Below are 22,191 nucleotides of genomic sequence, written 5' to 3' on the forward strand. Positions count from 1 at the left end.
ATTCCTGAGGAAAGAGGAGGGAACATGATCTTTCAGGTGCAATACTCATTATAAAAATGATAGCAATTAAGACGGTCTCAGCAGTTGACCAGTAGACCAGCACAGCAGAATAGAGTCAGAGACAGACTGACTGACCATCCTTGTCAGTTGGAGAATAATACGGAATTGAGACTGCAGATTAGTAGGGAAAGGATGGACTAACAAATGGTGCTGGGAAAATGGATCGTTGATTTGGAAAAAAAGTGAAATTGGATCTGACCTTATATCATACATGAAATAGATTCTAAATTCAAGTCTCAAATATGAAAGGTAATATTTTAAACTTTTAGAAGAAAATGTAGGAGAATGTTAATATGATACATGAAATAGATTCTAAATTCAAGTCTCAAATATGAAAGGCAACATTTTAAACTTTTAGAAGAAAATGTAGGAGAATGTTAATATGATTTCTTAAGACACAAAAATTCCAAATCATAAGAAAAGTTTGATAAATTTGACACAGTAACATGAAGAAAATCTGACCATCCAAAGATAATATACAGAACATGGAAAGTGAAGGCAAAAATCTAGAGAAGATATTTGTAGCCCATAAAACTAAGAAAGACAATTGTTATCCAGAATGAACTAAGAGCTCAAACCAATCATAGGAAAATACAACTAACATGAAAGAAAGATGGAAAAAACACATAAGAAATCAGTTCACAAAAGAAGAAACCAAAAATTAATGAATATAAATAAATATTCAGACTCAGTAATAAAAATAAAAGCATTGGCAAAGATAAAGTTTCACAGTAATATGTGATAGCCAGCATGTAGGGGAGAAAAAGGAAAACTCATACAGCTGTTTTGTGAAAACAATACGGTATTATACAGTAAAATAGAAGATGTGCAAATTCTATGGCCTGATAAGTTCACTCCTGTGTACATATATGCACTCCAGAAATTCTTGCCAATGTATACCAAAACACATGTTCAAAAATGTGCAACTGTATTGCTAACAATAGCTGGGGTAAAACTAATCCTAGTAAAACCTTTCAATGAAATTTTGAACAAACAAAAAAACAATTTTGAGAATGTAATGTACTGTTCATGTACATGTATACAAAATTAAAAAACAAGCAAAATCAATTAATATATTCTTTAGGGATACTTTTGTGGACTAACTAAGGTGCAAAAACAGGCTCCAACTAGAAATGAGGCATGGAGAGGGCTTCAAAGTACTAATTTTATTTTTTAGGCCTGATGATAGGAACATGGGTGTCATTTTCTCCTCCTTTTTCTATATGATCTTCATACATGGTAAACTTTTTTGAATAAATATTTTGAATATAAAAAATTTTAAGTAGCATAATTGAAAAATAAGAATGAGAAAAATAACAAAAATTTTAGGCTTAAAATATAAGGAAAAAAAAAGGTGGCACCAGACACCAGGCAGACATTTACATTACACCTTCTAGAAGGTTCCTGTGGCTACTGGATTCTGCCAAGAAATTTTCTGCTTTGGCTGTGACCATGTGTTGTCTCTGTCCTTTTTGACCTTCCCTGAACCCTCACTGCTCATGGCTCTTTTCAGATACCTGTGGATCTGAGGCCAAGCCAGACCCTTACCATAACATCTGATTTATTTCCTGATAGAGTCTGAGAGTACATTAAGCATTCACTTTTAGCATTAGAACCCACAATTTTAAAATAAGGTTAAAGGCATGATTAAAGCCAGAATTCATTAAATGGCAAGTCATTAAAAGGAAAGCGAAGGCTTGCACTGCTTTATAGGAGTGTCTTATACAAGTGCATTAGATACAGAGCAATGAGGTAATTATTCTATGCTGTCATGTTGTTTAGCTCTAAACTGGGGCAGGGGACAATTCCAAAGTAGATTCAAGCTTTTTCTATCACGCATTCAGACATATTTCTTGATAAACTTTTACAATTTTCATTTTTTTCTAAACAAATTATTTTCAAAAACTTTTAATCCCCAATAAATAATTTTTCTGTGAAATATTATTGAATTGCGCTAATTAAAGAGTGAACATTCCCAGTAAAAATCACCGTGGAAAATTTTAATGAACAAGCCAAATGAATGAGAAATCAATACGTATTGATTATTTTCTGGCATATCATTAAAGCCAAAATCTGTCCTCTTAGTCAAAAAGCAAAGCACCTAAATTGCCTGTCTAGTTTTGTGAAAGTTTTGCATCCGTCTTTGTTTAAACCATTAAGACTTTTGTTGCTGAATCAATGAGGCATTCAAAAGGAGGTATTCAGTTGCAAAAAGACAACTCTCTTCCGTTCATATTTCTCACCATATCTGCCAAAGTTCACAGAAGTCACCAGACCCTGCAGTCATACTGAAGTATGCTTTAGTACTAAAAGATGTCAATTTGACAGAAAACAAATTATTTTGTCAGCAATGAGCATAAGCTTAATGATTTCTGTCCATTTTAGGAAAAGTGGGCTACTTTATATTCTATTTTGACTTAACAAATTTTATTTGCTTGCCATCAATCTGTAAGGTTGATTGTGATCTTCTGGAAGACATTTAATCCAAATGTGGTACTTAGCTCCTTTTCAAGGAAACTTCACAAGATAGCAATATTCTAAAGGGTGGTTTACATTTTATAAATATGCTCTGGTTCACCATGAAATTATATTTATATAAATAGGAGATACCATATAGTTATGCTAAGGTAAAATTGATTAGAAGACAGTTTGGGAAATCAGGATGGAGGGGTATGGAAATTGGAAGAAGAGGCTGCCCAAGTGGTTTGCATATGAAGTGCATGTTGTTGGGTCCTGTAGATTTTCTGGGATGGGCCACAGATTTAACTCGATATCTCCCTGTCAAGATGGAAACATGATCAATCATGTGGTCACAACATCTGTAAAATTAAAACTAAAAAAGAACAGCTATTTTTGGAATTAGGACCAGAAAATTCTTTTGTGTATATGATAATGAACCATGTGCCAACCATACTGTTTCAATAGTTATGGTATCAAGATCCTTAGGGCTTTTTCTGTTATAACTCAACTCTGGTGGCCATGAACTAATGTTCTACTTTGATACTCTAGTAATTATGTCTGAGGCCTAGAGGAAATTCCACTAACCAGGAAGCTTAAGAAACATTAGAATATAGGTCCTCTGAAAACTCTGTTGCTTGTGAGATTTTTGATGACACTGAGGGGTTTATGAGTACCCCAAAGGTCATTTGGATATTTATTTTGTTTTTAAATACAATGTTTGATTTACTCAAGTTAAACTATAAAAAACCTACTTTGAATAATATTTAGTATTTTGAATATACTTAGTTCCTATTTATAAACTTTGCTAAATACCTACAAACATTTTAAATTGCATTTATAGACTTCTGTTTTATTTCTTTTTTAAGTACTCTTAGTGGCTACAGTCTTTTACAAGTACTTAAGAAATTGCTACACATCTATTGCATTATTACGATGGCAAGTATTGTGAGATAAGTTTTCTTAAATCTTCTAATGTTGTCAATAACTAAGTTTTCCCATAGTTGAAAGATTCATTTCACCAACTGTCATCTCAGGTAACTGAGTAATTTTTCTACCAAAGACATAAGATCTGAATTCTTCCTGGACTAATCAAGGAATATCACAATATGTAATTTGGGGGATTGCCTTCTTAGTTAGCATGCTTAGAATTACTAGTACCCAGAGATTTTTGACTGAGATTCTTGTAGGCAGACTTGAATGAGAACATAGAATCTTGTGTATTATTTTCATGTCTAAGACACTAATGTAAAGAAGAGGATATTCACATATCTCATCTGCCTAGAGCCAATTTCTGCACATTACCTTATAGTTCTACTCATAGAAGTCTGCTTTTCCCAACCAGTTTGCCCATTTGATTAGATTTTACCATTCTTTAAATTTTAGGTGATACAGATGTCTATCAGATTCTAAAGTGTGCTAATGAAGGAATCCTAAGATATTTAAATACATTTCCCACTTGTCAAAATCTAAATTCTGTATCCTTTCAGAATCTCAGGATCCACAACTCTTACAAATGCTGCAAATGATACTTGATGGAATATAGGTTTTGTCACATAGATCTTTTTATGACTCGCAGCCACTCTTTCTAGGGGCAGTCCAGTGGTGTGACAAAAGCATCATTCCTGAGATACGGGCAACAGGGTTTGGACAGAACCTCTGCCCACTGAGGCCAGGAGCACAGGCCGAACATACCCTGAAGAAGGCCAAGTTGAATACCTCCCTGGAAAGACACCACACTAAAGCAAATGACCAAATCATGTTTCAAAGGCCATACAGATAGTTTTGAGATTGCATTTACTGATAAAGAGGTAAAAAGGAATTCCCTAATATTTTTCAAAGATTAGCAAATGAGATGCATAGTTCATAGAACAAACTCAGCCCCAATTAAAAGATTAGGATGCAACAAATAATCTTCTACTTGTTCTGAAACAATAAGAAGTCATCTTCCTAATTTCATAAATACTACTTGGATATAAAATTGATCAGCTTTGAGGTGGTTTTCTAAAGAAACCAACTATTAAAAGAGTTCAGGGTGAGAGTTGCCAATGCATGGATTCCTAACCAAAGTGTTATTACCATAAGATGAGATGAAATTGTGTAACTTGGTCTCAAATTACTGTATCCAATTCAATACATATACAGTATGTAATGCTAAATGATTATATAATCCCCCATATAATACTAAAACAAAGTAGTAACTGGAAGCTAAGCCATAGGGCCTTATTTTAACCAAACTATGTGGCAGTAACATAGCAAGGGAGGCAAACAGTCTCCCTAAAGTAGTGGAAAAGCAGCCTTCTACATGGAGCAGGATGATAGTCACACAGATTTTGACAGTTCCCTGGGCTAATATCAACATCTGGGAACACCAAGGCCTAAAACACCAGAATTATCAGATAAGAATGGAATTAACATATTTGTAAAAGAAAATATTCAACATGTGTTTTGAATTTTTTACTAATTTTAACTACATAAGTAAGACATAATGCAGAAAATTTAGGATCACATGTAAGATTAAGGTAGCTGTTGACCAACATCTCCAAATCTAATACCTTCTTGGGAGGTAACCAGCATTATCAATATGAAGTATATCTTTCCAGTTCCAATTATATGCCTATGCTTAGCATTAGGAAAAACATTTTATGTGGCTGTCATTTAAATATTTAAAATGAAATGCATATTGTTCTGCAACTTGCTTTAGTCACTTAAGAATATCTTGCTAACCTTTTTTTATGTCAGCAAATAAAAACATTTATTGAATGCTTATTATATAGCAGTCAGTCTTCTAAACACTTGTATACCTATTCATGCATTCAGTCCTCCTGACAGTGCAATTATTATTATGTTGTGTTATTGTCATGCCTGTTTTGCAGCTGAGGAGTCAGAGGGACAGAAAGGTTAGGCAAGTTGCCTAATTTAATGGGAGAGCCACTGTTCTGTATTCTGTTCAAGGACAACTAAATCAAGGTCTACTCTCATGGTAACTAATTCACCCTGCCTCTCTGAGATACATACACCTACCTCTGAATGCAGTATGTATCAGCCCAAAGCCCATGGGCCCATCTTTTAAGAGCTTGCAGTTACTCTGAATGAGATGCAGATACTGTGCAAGTTTACAAATGCCACCAATGCCTCATTATACTCAGCATTATAGTTGACAAGGCAGGCAATGTGATGGTATAAGGTATAAGTGCATTTGAGGAGAATAACGCACATAAGAATGCGAAGCTCAGCCCCCATTGTTATGCCACTCCACTCCCTGCTTCTCCAGCCTCCTGTATCTGATCCGTGGGCAGCATTCCATTTACGTCAAAAATAACGTCAAGCCAGTGAAAAAACTGAATGACTCACAGCATTACTGTAGGGAACTGGTCTCTGCGTAATATGATATATTACATCCTTACTTCACAGGGCATTTTTCATAATAGCTGCTAAAATTGTAATAGAATCCATTAAATTATTTTAAAGGATCCAATTTGAAGCAATACTGAAACGAGTCTTAAAATGCAGGTGTATTGAAGTGGAGTCCCACCCACACAAAACTGCTCTATCATGAGCTACTTCATATCTTTTCTGTATATGTGTGTCTGTATTTACCAATCCACTTGAGTCTGCTCTTCTTTGTATTTCCAGCTGCATTTGAGTCAGAGGTAGGCTTTTGCAAAAACTAGAGGATCTGAAAGAAAAAATACAGGAGAGAGGAAAAGGAATTTTTCTCCGATTCTTATGGACAACAGAACATGATGCACTGAAGAGAAGGGGTAGAGGAAGAAGGGGTAGAAGTTTATAAAAGCAATGTAATATTATATTTTTATATAATTTTTTATTAAGATATTATTGATATACACTGTTAAGAAGCTTTCACACGAAAAAACTATGTGGTGCTACATTCACCCATATTATCGAATATCCCCCAAAGCCCACTGCAATCACTGTCCATCAGTGTAGTAAGATGTCACAGAGTCACTACTTGTCTTCTCTGTGCTACACTTCCGCAAGATCTCCCCCACAACATGTGTGCCAATCTTAATACCCCTCAATCCCCTTCTCCCTCCCTCCACACCCACCCTCCCATGCCTCTCCCCTTTGGTAACTGCTAGTCTCTTCTTGGAGTCTGTGAGTCTGATGCTGTTTTGGTCCTTCAGTTTTGCTTCGCTGTTATACTCCACAAATGAGGGAAATCATTTGGTACTTGTCGTTCTCCACCTGGCTTATTTCACTGAGCATAATATCTTCCAGCTCTATCCATGTTGTTGCAAATGGTAGGATTTGTTTCTTTCTTATGGCTGAAGAGTATTCCATTATGTATATGTACCACCTCTTCTTTATCCATTCATCTACTGATGGACACTTAGGTTGCTTCCATATCCTGGCTACTGTAAATAGCGCGGCAATAAACACAGGGGTGCAGATATCTTTTTAAATCTGAGAAGTTATATTCTTTGGGTAAATTCCTAAGAGTGGAATTCCATGTCAAGTGGTATTTCTATTTTTAGTTTTTGAGGAACCTCCATATTTCTTTCCACAATGATTGAACTAGCTTACATTCCCACCAGCAGTGTAGGAGGGTTCCCCTTTCTCCGCATCCTTGCCAGCATTTGTTGTTCTTAGTCTTTTTAATACTGACCATCCTAACTGGTGTGAGGTGATAACTCATTGTGGTTTTTATTTGAATTCCCCTTATAATTAGTGATGGGAAACATCTTTTCATGTGCCTGTTGGCCATCTGAATTTCTTCTTTGGAGAATTGTCTGTTCATATCCTCTGCCCACTTTTTAATCGGGTTATTAGCTTTTTGGTTGTTGAGGTGTGTGAGTTCTTTATATATTTTGGATGTTAACCCCTTGTTGAATATGTCATTTACAAATATATTCTCCCATACTGTAGGATGCCTTTTTGCTCTGTTGATGGTGTCCTTTGCTGTATAGAAGCTTTTTAGTTTGATGTAATCCCATGTGTTCATTATTGCTTTTGTTTCCCTTGCTTGAGGAGATGTGTTCAGGAAAAAGTTGCTCATGTTTATATTCAGAAGATTTTTTCCTACATTGTCTTCTAAGAGTTTTATGGTTTCATGACCTACATTCAGTTCTTTGATTCATTTTGAGTTTACTTTTGTGTATGGGGTTAGACAATAATCCATTTTCATTCTCTTGCATGTAGCGTCCAGTTTTGCAACACCAGTTGTTGAAGAGACTGTCATTTCCCCATTGTATATCCATGGCTCCTTTATCCTATATTAATTGACCATATATGGTTGGGTTTAGATATGGGCTCTCTAGTCTGTTCCATCGATCTATTGTTCTGTTCTCGTGCCAGTACCAAATTGTCTTGATTACTGTGGCTTTGTAGTAGAGCTTGAAGTTGGGGAGCATAATCCCCCCAGTTTTATTCTTCCTTCTCAGGATTGCTTTGGCTATCCTGGGTCTTTGGTGGTTCCATATGAAATTCAGAACAATTTTCTCTAGTTCATTGAAGAATGCTGTTGGTATTTTGATAGGAATTGCATTGAATCTGTAGATTGCTTTAGGCAGGATGGCCATTTTGACAATATTAATTCTTCCTATCCATGGGCACAGGATATGTTTTCATTTATTAGTGTCTTCTTTAATTTCTCTCATGAGTGTCTTGTTGTTTTCAAAGTATAGGTCTTCCACTTCCTTGGTTAGGTTTATTCCTAGACATTTTATTCTTTTTGATGCAGCTGTGAATGGAATTGTTTTCCTGATTTCCCTTTCTGCTACTTCATCATTAGTGTATAGGAATGCAACAGATTTCTGTGTATTAATTTTGTATCCTGCAACTTTGCTGAATTCAGATATTAGACCTAGTAGTTTTGGAGTGGATTCTTTAGGGGTTTTTATGTACAATAACATGTCATCTGCAAACAGTGACAGTTTAACTTCTTCCTTACCAATCTGGATGCCTTTTATTTCTGTGTTGTCTGATTGCTATGGCTAGGACCTCCAGTACTATGTTGAATAAAAGGGGGGAGAGTGGGCAACCTTGTCTTGTTCCCGATCTTATAGAAAAGGCTTTCAGCTTCTCACTGTTAAGTATAATGTTGGCTGTGGGTTTGTCATATATGGCCTTTATTATGTTGAGGTACTTACCCTCTATACCCATTTTGTTGAGATTTTTATCATGAATAGATGTTGAATTTTGTCAAATGCTTTTCAGCATCTATGGAAATGATCTTTTTCTTGAGGTGGTGGATGATGTTGATGGATTTTCTAGTACTGTACCATCCTTGCCTCCCTGGAATAAATCCTACTTTATCATGATGGATGATCTTCTTGATGTATTTTTGAATTTGGTTTGCTAATATTTTGTTGTGTATTTTTGCATGTATGTTCATCAGGGATACTGCTCTGTAATTTTCTTTTTGGGGGGAATCTATGCCTGCTTTTGATATTAGAGTGATTCTGTCCTCATAGAATGAGTTTGGAAGTATTCCCTCTTCTACTTTTTTGGAAAACTTTAGAGGATGGATATTAGGTCTTCACTAAATGTTTGATAAAATTCAGCAGTGAAACCTGTACCAGGAGTATTGTTCTTAGGTAGTTTTTTGATTACCATTTCAATTTCATTGCTGGTAATTGGTCTGTTCAGATTTTCCAATTCTTTCTGGGTCAGCCTGGGAAGGTTGTATTTTTCTAAAAATTGTCCATTTCTTCTAGGTTATCCAGTTTGTTACCATATGATTTTTCATAGTATTTGCTCATAATTGTTTGTATTTCTGTGGTGTCCATAGGGATTTTTCCTTTCTCATTTCTGATTCTGTTTGTTTGTGTAGACTCTCTTTTTTTCTTGATAAGTCTGGTTAAGGGTTTATCTATTTTGTTTACTTTCTTGAAGAACCAGCTCCAGCTTTCATTGATACTTTCTATTGTTTTATTCCTCTCGATTATATTTATTTATGCTTTAATCTTTATTATGTCCCTCCTTCTACTGACTTTGGGCCTTGTTCTTCTTTTTCTCGTTTTGTTAATTGTGAATTTAAACTGTTCTTATGGATTGTTCTTCTTTCCTGAGGTAGCCCTGTTTTGCAATCTACTTCCCTCATAGCACGGCCTTTGCTGTATCCCACACATTTTGCAGTGTTGAATTATTGTTATCATTTGTCTCCATATGTTGCTTGATCTCTGTTTTTATTTGGTCATTGATCCATTGGTTATTTAGGAGCATATTCTTAAGCGGCCTGTGTTTATGTGATTTTTTGTTTTCTTTGCATAATTTATTTCTAGTTTCATACCTTTATGGTCTGAGAAGCTGGTTGGTACAATTTAAATCTTTTTTAATTTGCTGAGGCTCTTTTTGTGGCCTACTATATGATCTATTCTTAAAAATATTCCATGTGCACTTGAGAAGAATGTGTATCCTGCTGCTTTTGAGTGTAGAGTTCTGTAGATGTCTGTTAGGCCCATCTGTTCTAATGTGTTGTTCAATGACTCTGTCTCCTTACTTATTTTCTGTCTAGTTGATCTGTCCTTTGGAGTGAGTGGAGTGTTGAAGTCTCCTAGAATGAATGTATTGCATTCTGTTTTCTCTTTTAATTCTGTTAGTATTTGTTTCACATATGTAGGTGCCTTTATGGGTGCATAGATATTTATAATGGTTACGTCCTTTTGTTGGAGTGACCCCTTTATCATGATGTAATGACCTTCTTTGTTTTCAAGTCTCTTTTGTCTGATACAATTTCCTTTTTCTTCCTCCTCCATTCTTTATATATTAGGTTTCATATTCTGTATTCTTTCTCTATCCCTTGACTGACTTTGGGGGTAGTTGATTTAATTTTGCATTTACTTAGTAATTAACTGTTCTCCTTTCTTTACTGTGGTTTTATTACCCCTGGTGACATCTATTTAGCCTTAGGAACTCCTCCATCTATAGCAGTCTCTCCAAAACACACTGTAGAGACAGTTTGTGTGGGAGGTACATTCTCTCAGCTTTTGCTTATCTGGACATTGTTTAATCCCTCCTTCAAATCTAAATGGTAATCTTGCTGGATAGAGTATCTTGGTTCCAGGCCCTTCTGCTTCATGGCATTAAATATATCTTGTCACTCCCTTCTGGCTTGTAAGGTTTATGCTGAGGAGTCTGATGATAGCCTAATCAGTTTTCCTTTGTATGTGATCTTTTTTCTCTCTCTGGCTGCTTTTAATAGTCTGTCCTTATCCTTGATCTTTGTCATTTTAATTATTATATATCTTCGTGTTGTCTTCCTTGGTCCCTTGTGTTGGGAGATCTGTCCACCTCCATGGCCTGAGAGACTATCTCCTTCCCCACATTGGGAAGTTTTCAACAATACCTCCTCAAAGACACTTTCTATCCTTTTTCTCTCTTCTTCTTCTTCTTCTGGTACCCCTATTATATGAATATTGTTCCATTTGTATTGGTCACACATTTCTCTCAATGTTCTTTCATTCCTAGAGATCCTTTTTTCTCTCTGTGCCTCAGCTTCTTTGTATTCCTCTTCTCTAATTTCTGTTCCATTTACCGTCTCTTCTACTACATCTCATCTGTTTTTAAATCCCTCCATTGTATGTTTAATTTCAGATATGAAATTTCTTAATGATTGAATGAATCTCCATCCTAAATTCATCCATGGGTTCTTCCATATTTTTCTGTACCTCCATGAGCATGTTTATGATTTTTATTTTGAAATCTCTTTCAGAAAGATTTACAAGGTCAGTTTCACTTGGTCCTTTTTCAGGTGTGTGAGGGATTTTTGTTTGAACCAGGTTCCTTTGACATTTCATATTTGTATGTGGTACCCTCCAGTGCCCAGAAGTTCTACTCTCTGGAGCTACTTGGCCCCTGGAGTGATGTCTGGGGTCTCAGGGCAGTGGTGCTGTTGCCTGGAGGGAAGAAAGAACTGTTTCCTGCTTCCCAGCTGTTATCCTTATCTCCACTGCCAGAACCAGTGGGCTGAACACATAGGTATAAGCCTCTATGCTTTGTGTTTATAGTTGCCATAGGTGAGGCTTCCCTCTGGCTGGCCTGACGCCAGGGCAGGGGCTGCCGGTGTGCAATCCAGGTGCTGGCTGGCCAGGAAGAAGGCGCAGCAGGCTGTGGATCACAATGGGGAGCCTTGAAGCTGCATATCCAGCCAGGGGGATGGAGCACCTGTCGCTCTTGAAAGTTCCCAACCTGCCGGGCAGAGTGAACCTGGACTATTTTGTCTACCTGTCCTTTCACCTGAGCAGTAAGCTCTGTGTAGTCCTTGCTCCATTAGCAGCCCTCTCACTGTTAGGATGTATCTCAGACTGCCTGCCTTTCTTTTATCCCAGAGCATCCAGATATGGGTCCCTGTTTTTCACAAGTGTCTGAATCTCAGTCTCTCCACGTATTCTGCCTGTCTTAGCTTTCCAACCCCACTAGTACCAGAGCAGCATGCAATGTAGGTTTGTGCTCCCAGAGCAGATCACCAGGATTAGGTGTTCAGTAGTCCCAGGCCTCCACTCCCTCCCCACTCTGTTTCTGTTCCTCCATCTGTGAGCTGGGGTTGGGGAAGGGCTTGGGTCCCACTGGATTATGGCTTTGGTATGTTACCCTGTTCCATGAGGTCTTTTTTTTCCTCCAGGTGTATGCACTCGGGTGCAGCCTTCTTTCCTGTTGCTCTTTCAGGATTAGTTGTATAATTATATTTTCGTATTATATGTGGTTTTAGGAGGAGGCCTCTGTCTCACCTCTCATGCCGCCATCTTTAATCCATCTCCAGTGTAATATTATTAAGACCTCTGTAGAGAATGAGTCTTAGGAGAGAACATGGCCACTGAAGCTTTTACATTTAGTAGCATATAACTTAGAAATGTTGAATAAGTTGGATTTCTCCTACCACAAAACTGACCATCCAGAAAACTGACAGCTAATTATTTTTTTGTAATAGTTTTATTCCTTGTGTAAATATAAAACCAAATAAAATCTTATTGGCATTTTTTATTCTGATATTGTATACTTGTGGTAATTTGCAAAGTTAGCCCTTGATGTGTATTTTTTGTTTGGAGCATAAAGGAAGACTTAAATGAAGACTTGAAGAAGTCAGGAGTTCCCTTGTGAAGTTTGCTCTCAGACTTGAGAATGACATTCTAGGAGGATAGGCTTCTGAGGGTTGAGCTCTCTCCTGTCTCTTCTGTAGATTAACTGTGTGTTACAGTTAGAAGACTAGTTAGTAACATTCTTTGAGTGTTGGTTTTCCTATCTGAAAAAGAAGGCTGGGCTAAAATCCCTATGGTTCTTTAGAGTTGTAATATTCTGGTTCTTATATGACATGATAGGAAATGATAGCTTCTAGTGGTTATACAGACCACCCAGCAGCCTAAGTCCTGGACCTATTTCCTTCTATTCCACACATCTCCTCTAACTCCTAAGATGGGTGTTACCTGTGGTATCTTTATTAGTCACTTCCCCACAGCATTCCTCCCAGCTTCCTTCTGGTGTAAGAGTTGTTGAAGTGCAGGCTCTCAGCTGCATTCAGTTTTTCTGGTTCTTTGCTTTAATTTTTTTTTTCTCCAGTTGGAATGTAAATCATGATTTCCACCTAGTCAGTGCCAGCTGACATTAAAGCAGATATACCAGATTGCCAGTTTGGGGTCATCTAACACCAGTACCCGGCAAATTACTGAATAGTAGTGGAGCCAAAAGTCCCAGATAAATTCTCTACACTAAGCCCTGCTAGTGAGTCATTCTCCCTCACTGTGGCTGCCCAGCACCCAGGGCAGTAACTGCTGCAGCCCTGGGTGCTGAGCGCTGTGCAGGGTCCTCTAGGGCCAATCCTGTTGCAAAAGGAGCCACATTTACAAAACAGAATAAGCTTCCTCCTTGGATCTTTTTGTCACCAAGTAACCAAAACTGTTATTAAACCAACCAACAAGAAAAAATGTGCTTTTACAACAATATATCAAACTTTGTAAGCAAGACCTTGTGAAGTGATTCTTTCCCAATGATTGCAATTAATGAACTCTTCAGGCAGCTGCAAGTTTAAACTTTATTGGAAGAAGGAAATTAAATGATCAAGGAGATTTTTTTTTTCTCCATTGTCAGATTAAAAAAAAGAGAGACTACTAATTGGAAAATATTTAGTTGTCCTTTATATATACCTGAATGGCCTGATTTTTCTGAATACTCACTTTTCTTTCAAATATAGGAAATGAAATGTCAAAACCTTTTGTAGGTATTGGCATTCACTGGATGTATTCCCTGCATAAAATGTTTGATTTTATTTGTTACTATATGGCATGTGCTAGTTCATAAGCAAGAGAGGTACAACTTGAAGTGCTGCCTTGCTTTGGCTTTACAATATAATAATTTTAGAGTACACCTTCATAGTAAGATTGTGAAAGGGAATTTCCTGAGTGTAATGCTACTGTAAGAAATTGTTTTACTCTATTAATACATTCTAATTTTTTGCAGCTCAGTTACTTGCTTTGTTTTTAATTATTTAAATCCAGAAGCACTTTTCAATTATTAATTCTTTAAACATTATGACTTCATTTAATGACTGCCACTCTGAAAAGACAAAATAGAATTAATGATCATGCTACATTATTTCTAAGGAGTGACTCCATGTGCAAATATGAGGAGTAGAAACATGCCACATAAATCCAGCCAGAGAAGACTTTTCCTTAGTCAATGCCTAGGTATTATGCATGGGGAACTTTTCCTCTTCTCCTTCAGAATGGTAACTTCTGAGTGCTGACCTAGACTCTGGTCGCCAAGATTAAATGTCATAATGAGAGGCAGACTAATGAAAACCACATTGGACTCTCCTTTTAGCCTTTAGCAGTTCATTTTCTTTGTGTTCCACTTCACTTTTTTTCCTTCTCTTTGAGCCTTTCTATTTAAAGACTTAAACATTTTCCTTTGGAAAATAGGTATGGTTTCTGGTGGGGAGAGAAGCTATCTAGAAAAAAGGGATGAGGCAGACAAAGGCACAAATAACTTGGAACAGAAACTTAAAGTTAATAAAAGGACATGTTTATCCTACCCCCCTCCATAATGTAGTAAATTAAATGCTTGCGGTCATTTAATTGTTTCTTTGTTTGGATAACAGCTTGTTTTATTTCCTCAGCTATCTTAAATATGCTGTTGATGTAAATTCTTCACTGGTCTTTCTAGAGAGTTCAGTGAGGAACAAGCTAGATTTTTCAGAAGGTTTGTTTAGGGTGGAAAAAATATATTAAGACAGTAATGGTATGGTCATTACACCCTATTAGTAAAAAATTTTGCTGTAGAAAATTTATGCTGATGATCACTTTTTGTAACGTGCAGGTTTTTATCCTTGGTTTCTAAGATCTCCCACTTTTGACACAACTTCCTCCTGTATATCTTTGTTCATCAAAGTCCAGCATTCACACGCATAAATGACCAAGTACAAATCAGTGCTTTTTGTAATTGTGCTGTGATGAGGTGTTAATGCTCTTTGGATGTTAGATTTTTTGTTGTTGCCTCACTCATCTTCACTGTTGGTTTCTTCCCTTTGGCTTTGTACATTTCTTCTAATTCTTACTGATTTCTTTGTAACCAGTGGGATATCGGATAGGCCGCATTGTGGTCATCTATTTCTTGCCCAGTGTTACCGATAACCTTGAGATGTTATCAGTGTCTGTGGTCTCTTTGTCAGTCCTCCCCAAAGTTTTCTCTCCAGTTATTTTGCAACATTCTTTTCTTAGACTTGAATGAAGCAGTCCCGGAGACGGAACGCCTGGATTCAAAAGCACTGAAAACTCGAGCCCAGCTCTCCGTGAAGAACAGACGCCAGAGGCCCTCTAGAACAAGACTCTATGATAGTGTCAGTTCAACAGATGGGGAGGACAGTCTAGAGCGAAAGGTGAGCACCCTCGATGGTTTTCTGACTTGCAGCCTTGGGCTGTGTCCTTGTTCCTACAGCTTATTGAAAGTAATTATTTTTCTGCAACCAGATTCTGTGCCCTGGCTGGAAACAGCTGGAATGCTTTACTTCTTAGTCTCCTGAATTCTTACTCAACTCAATATATTGTCATAATTCATATTTTTTTCTATATTCATTCAGCAAACTAACCAAGAGCATTATCCATATGGTCATATTTCATAATGGTGCTTTTGATGTTCAGTCGTTGGTGTTACCTGCTGGGAAATAATGAGTGTACAAGTAATCATTTCTATATGTCTCAGGCATCTGTGTTAGATACAATGGTAATTTGGTGAATTGTTGTGAACTACGCAGTCGCATCTGTAAACCAACAAACAAAAGTTGGTTTTCATGAGGATTTACTAAAAAAAAAAAAGAAAAGGTTGGTCTAATTTCAAAGTAAGTATTATATGGAACTGATGTTTGGTGGCGTAACCAACTTTATGATCTCTTATACCAACAGTCTTTAAAGGGTTTCTGTAAGCATATGCATATTACCAAATCACTTCTGCCCAAGGGTTTGAGAACTTCTTCTCCAGAATCAGATTCTGGTGCTCCATGCCTCACTCCAGTGGCTGGCAGTTTACCCTTCTCATCCGACCACATGGCTGAATTTCCAGAAGGACCACTGCATCCAGAAAGGGAATCTTCCTCCTCTGTTTGGGGAGACACTTCCCTCTCCTCTCCTTCAAAATCTGAACACGATACAGAAGAATCTCTTTGCCACCATCAAGCCACCACCAAGAAAATATTACAAGAGAAAGGTATTGTTAATTTTTGTTGTTGTTGTTTTTGCTTTTGTTTTGTCTAACTTTACTGACACCTAGATTTGTGCAATATAAAAATGGCTTTTTTTTCTCTTAGCCATAAGTCCTTCATCTACTTACAGCTAATCAGTATATTGTGTCTCTTTCTTTGAAAATTGGTTATGGGAAAAGAGAACACCCCCTCCTTTTTTATTTGTCTATTTATTTATTTATTCCTCCCAGGTTAGTATTTTTACTTCTTTGGTTCTCCACAAGTTTACTGTTGAGGGAAATTCTTCAAGGGGCCTTCTAGAGATTTTGTAAAGTAGCAGCCCATAGTTTCAACAAACATTAACATAGTTGTATACAAAAATATATATTTAGGAGAAATTTTCACAGTAATAACTTATATTACAAAGAATGTGCTAGAAAAGCTATGATAAAGATAATGCAAGGAGATTAGTCAATTAAATTTTCAAATAAGCTCCTAAAATTAACACCAGAATTTCATAGCAATGTCAGTAGACTTTTGTCTTTTTATTTTTATGTTTTAATTTATAGAAGTAATAAATTCTTAAGTCAAATGATGCAGAGTTGTATAAAGAATAGGTTGATTCTCTTCCTACCACATCTGATGTGCTCCTTTAAAGTAACTACATAGATTTGGTTATATTGTCTGCAACCATTATAGTATTGCTGGACATTTAGTCTGTACCCTGGGGAGTGGGGGCAGTTGTTACTTTGCTTGTTTGCAAACACTGTGGAAAGAAAGATACGACGAGTATCCTTGTGCTTTACATTCTTGTATGCTGATACTTTTATTTCTGTAGAATATATTTCCAGAAATTACTTGGTAAACAAGAGTATATTGTACTCAGAGGGAAATGTATAGCTTTAAATGCTTTTATTATTAAAAATAAAAACTGAAAGTAAATAAATATTTGAAATAATAGGAACAAAACAACCATATAATAGAAAATAGAAAGGAGAAGATAAAGGATATAAGCTGAGTTTAATTTTTATTGAAATGAAAAGCCTGTTTCTCACTCCTCCCAACCCGAAAAAAAATATATAGTAAAAGTGTTTAAGTTATTCCAGGTTTAAGTAAATAGTCCTCTAGAAGGATGGATTAATAAAACAGTAGAGAAGCAAACAAACAAATGAACACGAGAGCATTAGAAATAAGGAGATAAAGAGATTAAAGTATGTATTTTTTAAAGATAGTATGCAAACTCTTTGGCAGTAGATTTGAAAACCTAGAGGAAGTGGAGAATTTCCTACTAGAATATTAAGTACTCAAACTGGCCTAAGAAGAAGAAAATCTGGGTAAACCAATAATCACAGAAATACGAAATGTGCTTTTATAGCTTCCATTTAGAAAGGCACCAGACCCAGGTAGCTTTATGACTGAATTGTGCCTAACCTATAAAAAGATAGGCTCTATCTTATGCTAAATATTCCAGGCAGGGTGTTTCTCATTTTATTTAGGTAGAGTTTTAAAAACTAGTAAAGATCAAATGGAAAAAGAAAATATAATGCATGTAGATGCATTTAAAACAGAGTGCTAGTAAATTGAACCCAAGAGTACAAATTAACTATATTCCATAATTAGATAGTGTTGATTCTGGAAGTGTAAGAATGTTTCAGTATTAGAAATCTAACAATATAAATCATCATATCAACAAACAAAAGGTAAAGTGTTGTTAATAGAAATTGAAAGACATTTGATATAATTCTTCTAATATTTCCAATAAAAACTTAAGTAAAAATGGGATTAGAAAAAATTTTTCTAAATATGAGTATTTACCAGAGATCAACCACTAAATGGTGAATCCTGAACCATTTGCACAAAAATTAGAATTAAGACATGAATGACAACTATCATCACTATTTTTAAGTCTGTTTTTGAGAATTTTCTAATTGCAGAAAGGTAAGAATATTAAATAATCAGTAAAAATTTGGAACAGAAAAGACAAAAGTATCTTTATTTGAGTATTGAATGAATGCTAATCTAGAAGATTAAGAGGCCAGATATAAAATTAATATATAAAATTAGTACTTTGATGTGTGTACAGATGAAATGTCTGTAACTTTTAAATGCATTTAAAAGTTAATGGGATAATGGATGAATATAGGGATAGCTATATGATAAAGTAAATGTAGTAAAATGGAAATTGTAGGATCTAGATGGTGAATATGTGTTTGTGACTGTAAAATTCTTTTTTTTTTTTTTTAACTTGGCGGCAGAAAGGAATGTCATTTCTGTATTTACTGATCTGGAGATTCAGTACAACAGCATTTTGAGGAAGTTGGTAATATGTTGATTCTAAAATTTATAAGAAAGGAAGTAAGTCAAACATACCTAAGACCCTTGAGGAAGAATGAGGTATAGGATACTGGCTTACCTGATACCTGGAATTATTAAAAAGCCACAGAATTAATTCTGTATTTTATTTGTAAGAGGTATACAAATTAATCAAGGAACAGAATAAAGAGCATAGAAACTATTTCATACATACATACACACATGTATTTCATTTATATGAACTTATTTTGTGACAAGAAAGAACAGAGTTTTAAATAAATTGTTATGGGAAAATTAGTTATCCATATTTTTTAAATTAAGGTATCATTCATATAGTCTTATGATTTCACATGAACAACACTGATTATCAAGTCCCCCCCCCACACCCCATTGCAGTCACTGTCCATTATCGTAGTAAGATGTTAGCGTCACTACTTGTCTTCCCTGTGCTATACTGCCTTCCCTGTGACCTATGTACATTATGTGTATTCTAAGCATAATGCCCCTTAATTCCTTTCTGCCACACCCCCCAACCCCTTGCCTTTGGCAACCATTAGCCCCTTCTTGGAGTCTATGAGTCTGCTGCTGTTTGGTTTCTTCAGGTTTGCTTTGTTGTTATGCTCCACAAATGAGTGAAATCATTTGGTACTTGTCTTTCTCCGCCTGGCTTATTTTGCCAGCATAACACCGTCTAGCTGCATCCATATTGTTGCAAATGGTAGGATTTGTTTTCTCCTTATGGCTAAATAATATTTCATTGTATATATGTATCACATCTTCTTTATCCATTCATCTACTGATGGACACTTAAGTTGCTTCCCTATCTTGGCTATTGTAAATAGTGCTGCGATGAACACAGGGGTGCATATGTCCTTTTCAATCAGGGATCTTGTTTTCTTTGGATAAATTCCTAGGAGTGGGATTCCTGGGTCAAATTGTATTTCTATCTTTAGTTTTTTGAGGAACCTCCATATGGCTTTCCACAATGGTTCAACTAATTTACATTCCCACCAGCAGTGTAGGAGGGTTCCCCTTTCTCTGCATCCTAATCAGCATTTGTTGTTCCTTGTCTTTTCGATGTTGGCCATCCTAACTGGTGTGAGGTGATATCTCATTGTGGTTTTAATTTGCATTTCCCTGATAATTAGCGATGTGGAGCATCTTATCATGTGCCTGTTGGCCATCTGAATTTCTTCTTTGGAGAAGTGTCTGATCCTCCACCCATTTTTTAATCAAGTTATTTGCTTTTTGAGTCTTGAGGCGTATATATTTTGGACGTTAACCCCTTATCAGGTATGTCATGTATGAATATATTCTCCCATACTGTAGGATATCTTTTTGATGGTATGTTTTGCTGTACAGAAGCTTTTTAGTTTGATATAGTCCCATTTCTTAATTTTTGCTTTTGTTTCCCTTGTCCGAGGAGATGTGTTCAGGAAAAAGTTGCTCGTATTTATATTCAAGAGATTTTTGCCTATGTTTTCTTCTATGAGTTTTATGGTTTCATGACTTACATTCAGGTTTTTGATCCATTTTGGGTTTACTTTTGTGTATGGATTTAGACAGTAATCCAGTTTCATTTTCTTACATGTAGCTGCCCAGTTTTGCCAACACCAGTTGTTGAAGAGACTGTCATTTCCCCATTGTATATCCACTTTATCATATATTAATTGGCCATATATGTGTAGGTTTATATCTGGGCTCTCTATTCTGTTCCATTGATCTCTGGGTCTGTTCTTCTGCCAGTACCAAATTGTTTTGATTACTGTGGCTTTGTGGTAGAGCTTGAAGTTGGGGAGTGAGATCCCCGCTGCTTTATTCTTCCTTCTCAGGATTGCTTTGGCTATTTAAGGTTTTTTGTGGTTCCACATGAATTTAGAATTCTTTATTCTAGTTCATTGAAGAATGCTGTAGGTATTTTGATAGGGATTGCATCAAATTTGTAGATTGCTTTAGGCATGATTGCCATTTTGACAATATTATTTCTTCCTATCCATGAATATGGGAGTTATCCACATTTTTTAAAATTACATTCGACATTCCCTTCAGTTTCATACTTTGCAAAAAAAGAAAAAATCCATTCAAAGTGTATTTAAGACTTAACTGGAAAATACAAAGCCTAAAACTTTTAAAAAACTATATAAAATATTTTTGTGACTTCAGGTAAGGAAAGGATTTCAAACAAGACACAAAAAAGAAACCATAAAGGAAAGATTAATAATGTCAAAAGATACTAAAATCAGAAACTTCTGTTTCTCAAAGACACAACAAAGAATCCCACAAAAATTGGAGAAGATATTTACTGGCCATGTAACTAACAAAGGATTAGTATCTGGATTATATTAACTCCTTTTAATCTCTAAGAAAAGATAAATAATACAGAAGGAAAACATGTAATATTCTGAAGAGGCACTTCACAGAAAATGAAAATCAATAGGCCAAAATATTTATGAAAAGTCATTCAACATCATTAGTAATCAAGAAAGTGTGAAATAAACCAGATGAGTTACCATTTTATACCTACCAAATTGCCAAAATAATTTAAGTCTGATGTTGCCAAATCCTGGCAAATACATGAAACAACCAGAAATAGAATAATCTTCTGTGGAAGTGTAATTTGGTCCAAGCTGTTTGAGGACCATTTGGCATTACCTGATAAAGTTGAAAATGTGTATACCCTGTGCCCCAGCAAATCTTCACCTGCTCGTATATCTTATACTTGTCTACTAAGAATCATGTACAAGAGCATTCATAGCAGCCCTGTTGTATAATAGCAAAACCTGAGAAAAGACAAAAACTGGTAATTGCTGGAATAATCACCAGTAAAAGAGATAAGTAAATTGTAACATATACAAAGAATGCATCTGTGTAGCAGAGAAAATCACGCTGAAACATAACAACGGGTGAATCTCATCACATCAGGTGAAACAACAATCTCCAGAATAAGACATTGAGAGGATAAAGCAAACTGCAAAACAGTGCATAGGATTTATTGTATAGTGTTAAAAAAATAGCAGATTATTTAGAGATACAAACAAAAGTTGAGGTTATAAATGGAATGACAAAGTCAATTATTTCCCCAGGGGAGTGTCAGGGAATTGAAATGGGAAGATATTTACTGGAGACTTCGAAAGTATTAACTGCACTGGGGATTAGGGGTGATAAATGAAATGGGTATTTGTTTTATTGCTTTTCCCTTATACTCTACAGCTATTTTATAAATATACTTCGTTTTAGGAGTCAATAAGCATAATAAAGGACCCCATATACAAAGCTAATTGATAAACTATCTCTACTTATACAAGTAACTTCAAAGAATATTTTAAACATGAAAAATATGCTAAGGAAATAAACTTTCAATTCATTGAAGAGAAAATTCGCATTTCTTACAAGATAGGAAAAGATGATCAACCTCACTGATGACTTGAGAAGTGATCATTTAGATTAGATACCCATCAGATCACCAGAACTTAAAGAATTCTACAACCAGTGCCAGCAGTGGTGTGTGATGCAGGTGTACATCGTGGGTGTGATTGTACATCACTGCATTTTTGAGAAGTCCATACTCACTAAGCTCTTCCACAAATCAAAAATTGTAATCTTTCCACAGACACATTGTGAACACAGAAATGCCTTTGATTGCGGGGGCTCAGTCTGTGTTACAGCTCTTGGTAAACACCACAGCTTTCTTCCTGATGTTTCTCCTTGGTTCCTTTCCTGTACCTATCGAT

The 22,191-nt window shown here is 35.9% G+C and overlaps 1 protein-coding gene across 11 annotated transcripts in view; it reads left to right on the forward strand.

Moving 5' to 3' along the window:
• PPP1R9A (protein phosphatase 1 regulatory subunit 9A) overlaps positions 1-22,191 on the forward strand; it is a 337,367-nt gene that overhangs the window by 286,544 nt on the left and 28,632 nt on the right. For 8 of the 11 annotated variants that reach the window (XM_057504534.1, XM_036894441.2, XM_036894440.2 and 5 more), the window contains 2 exons: positions 15,192-15,349; positions 15,927-16,173. In XM_057504534.1, the coding sequence (XP_057360517.1) occupies positions 15,192-15,349; positions 15,927-16,173 (405 nt within the window). The remainder of the gene's footprint in view (positions 1-15,191; positions 15,350-15,926; positions 16,174-22,191) is intronic. The other 3 variants (XM_057504531.1, XM_057504532.1, XM_057504533.1) reach the window with 1 other exon arrangement.

This window comes from Manis pentadactyla, chromosome 7 (genome assembly GCF_030020395.1).
Source record: "Manis pentadactyla isolate mManPen7 chromosome 7, mManPen7.hap1, whole genome shotgun sequence".
In the NCBI taxonomy this organism is placed as follows: domain Eukaryota; kingdom Metazoa; phylum Chordata; class Mammalia; order Pholidota; family Manidae; genus Manis; species Manis pentadactyla.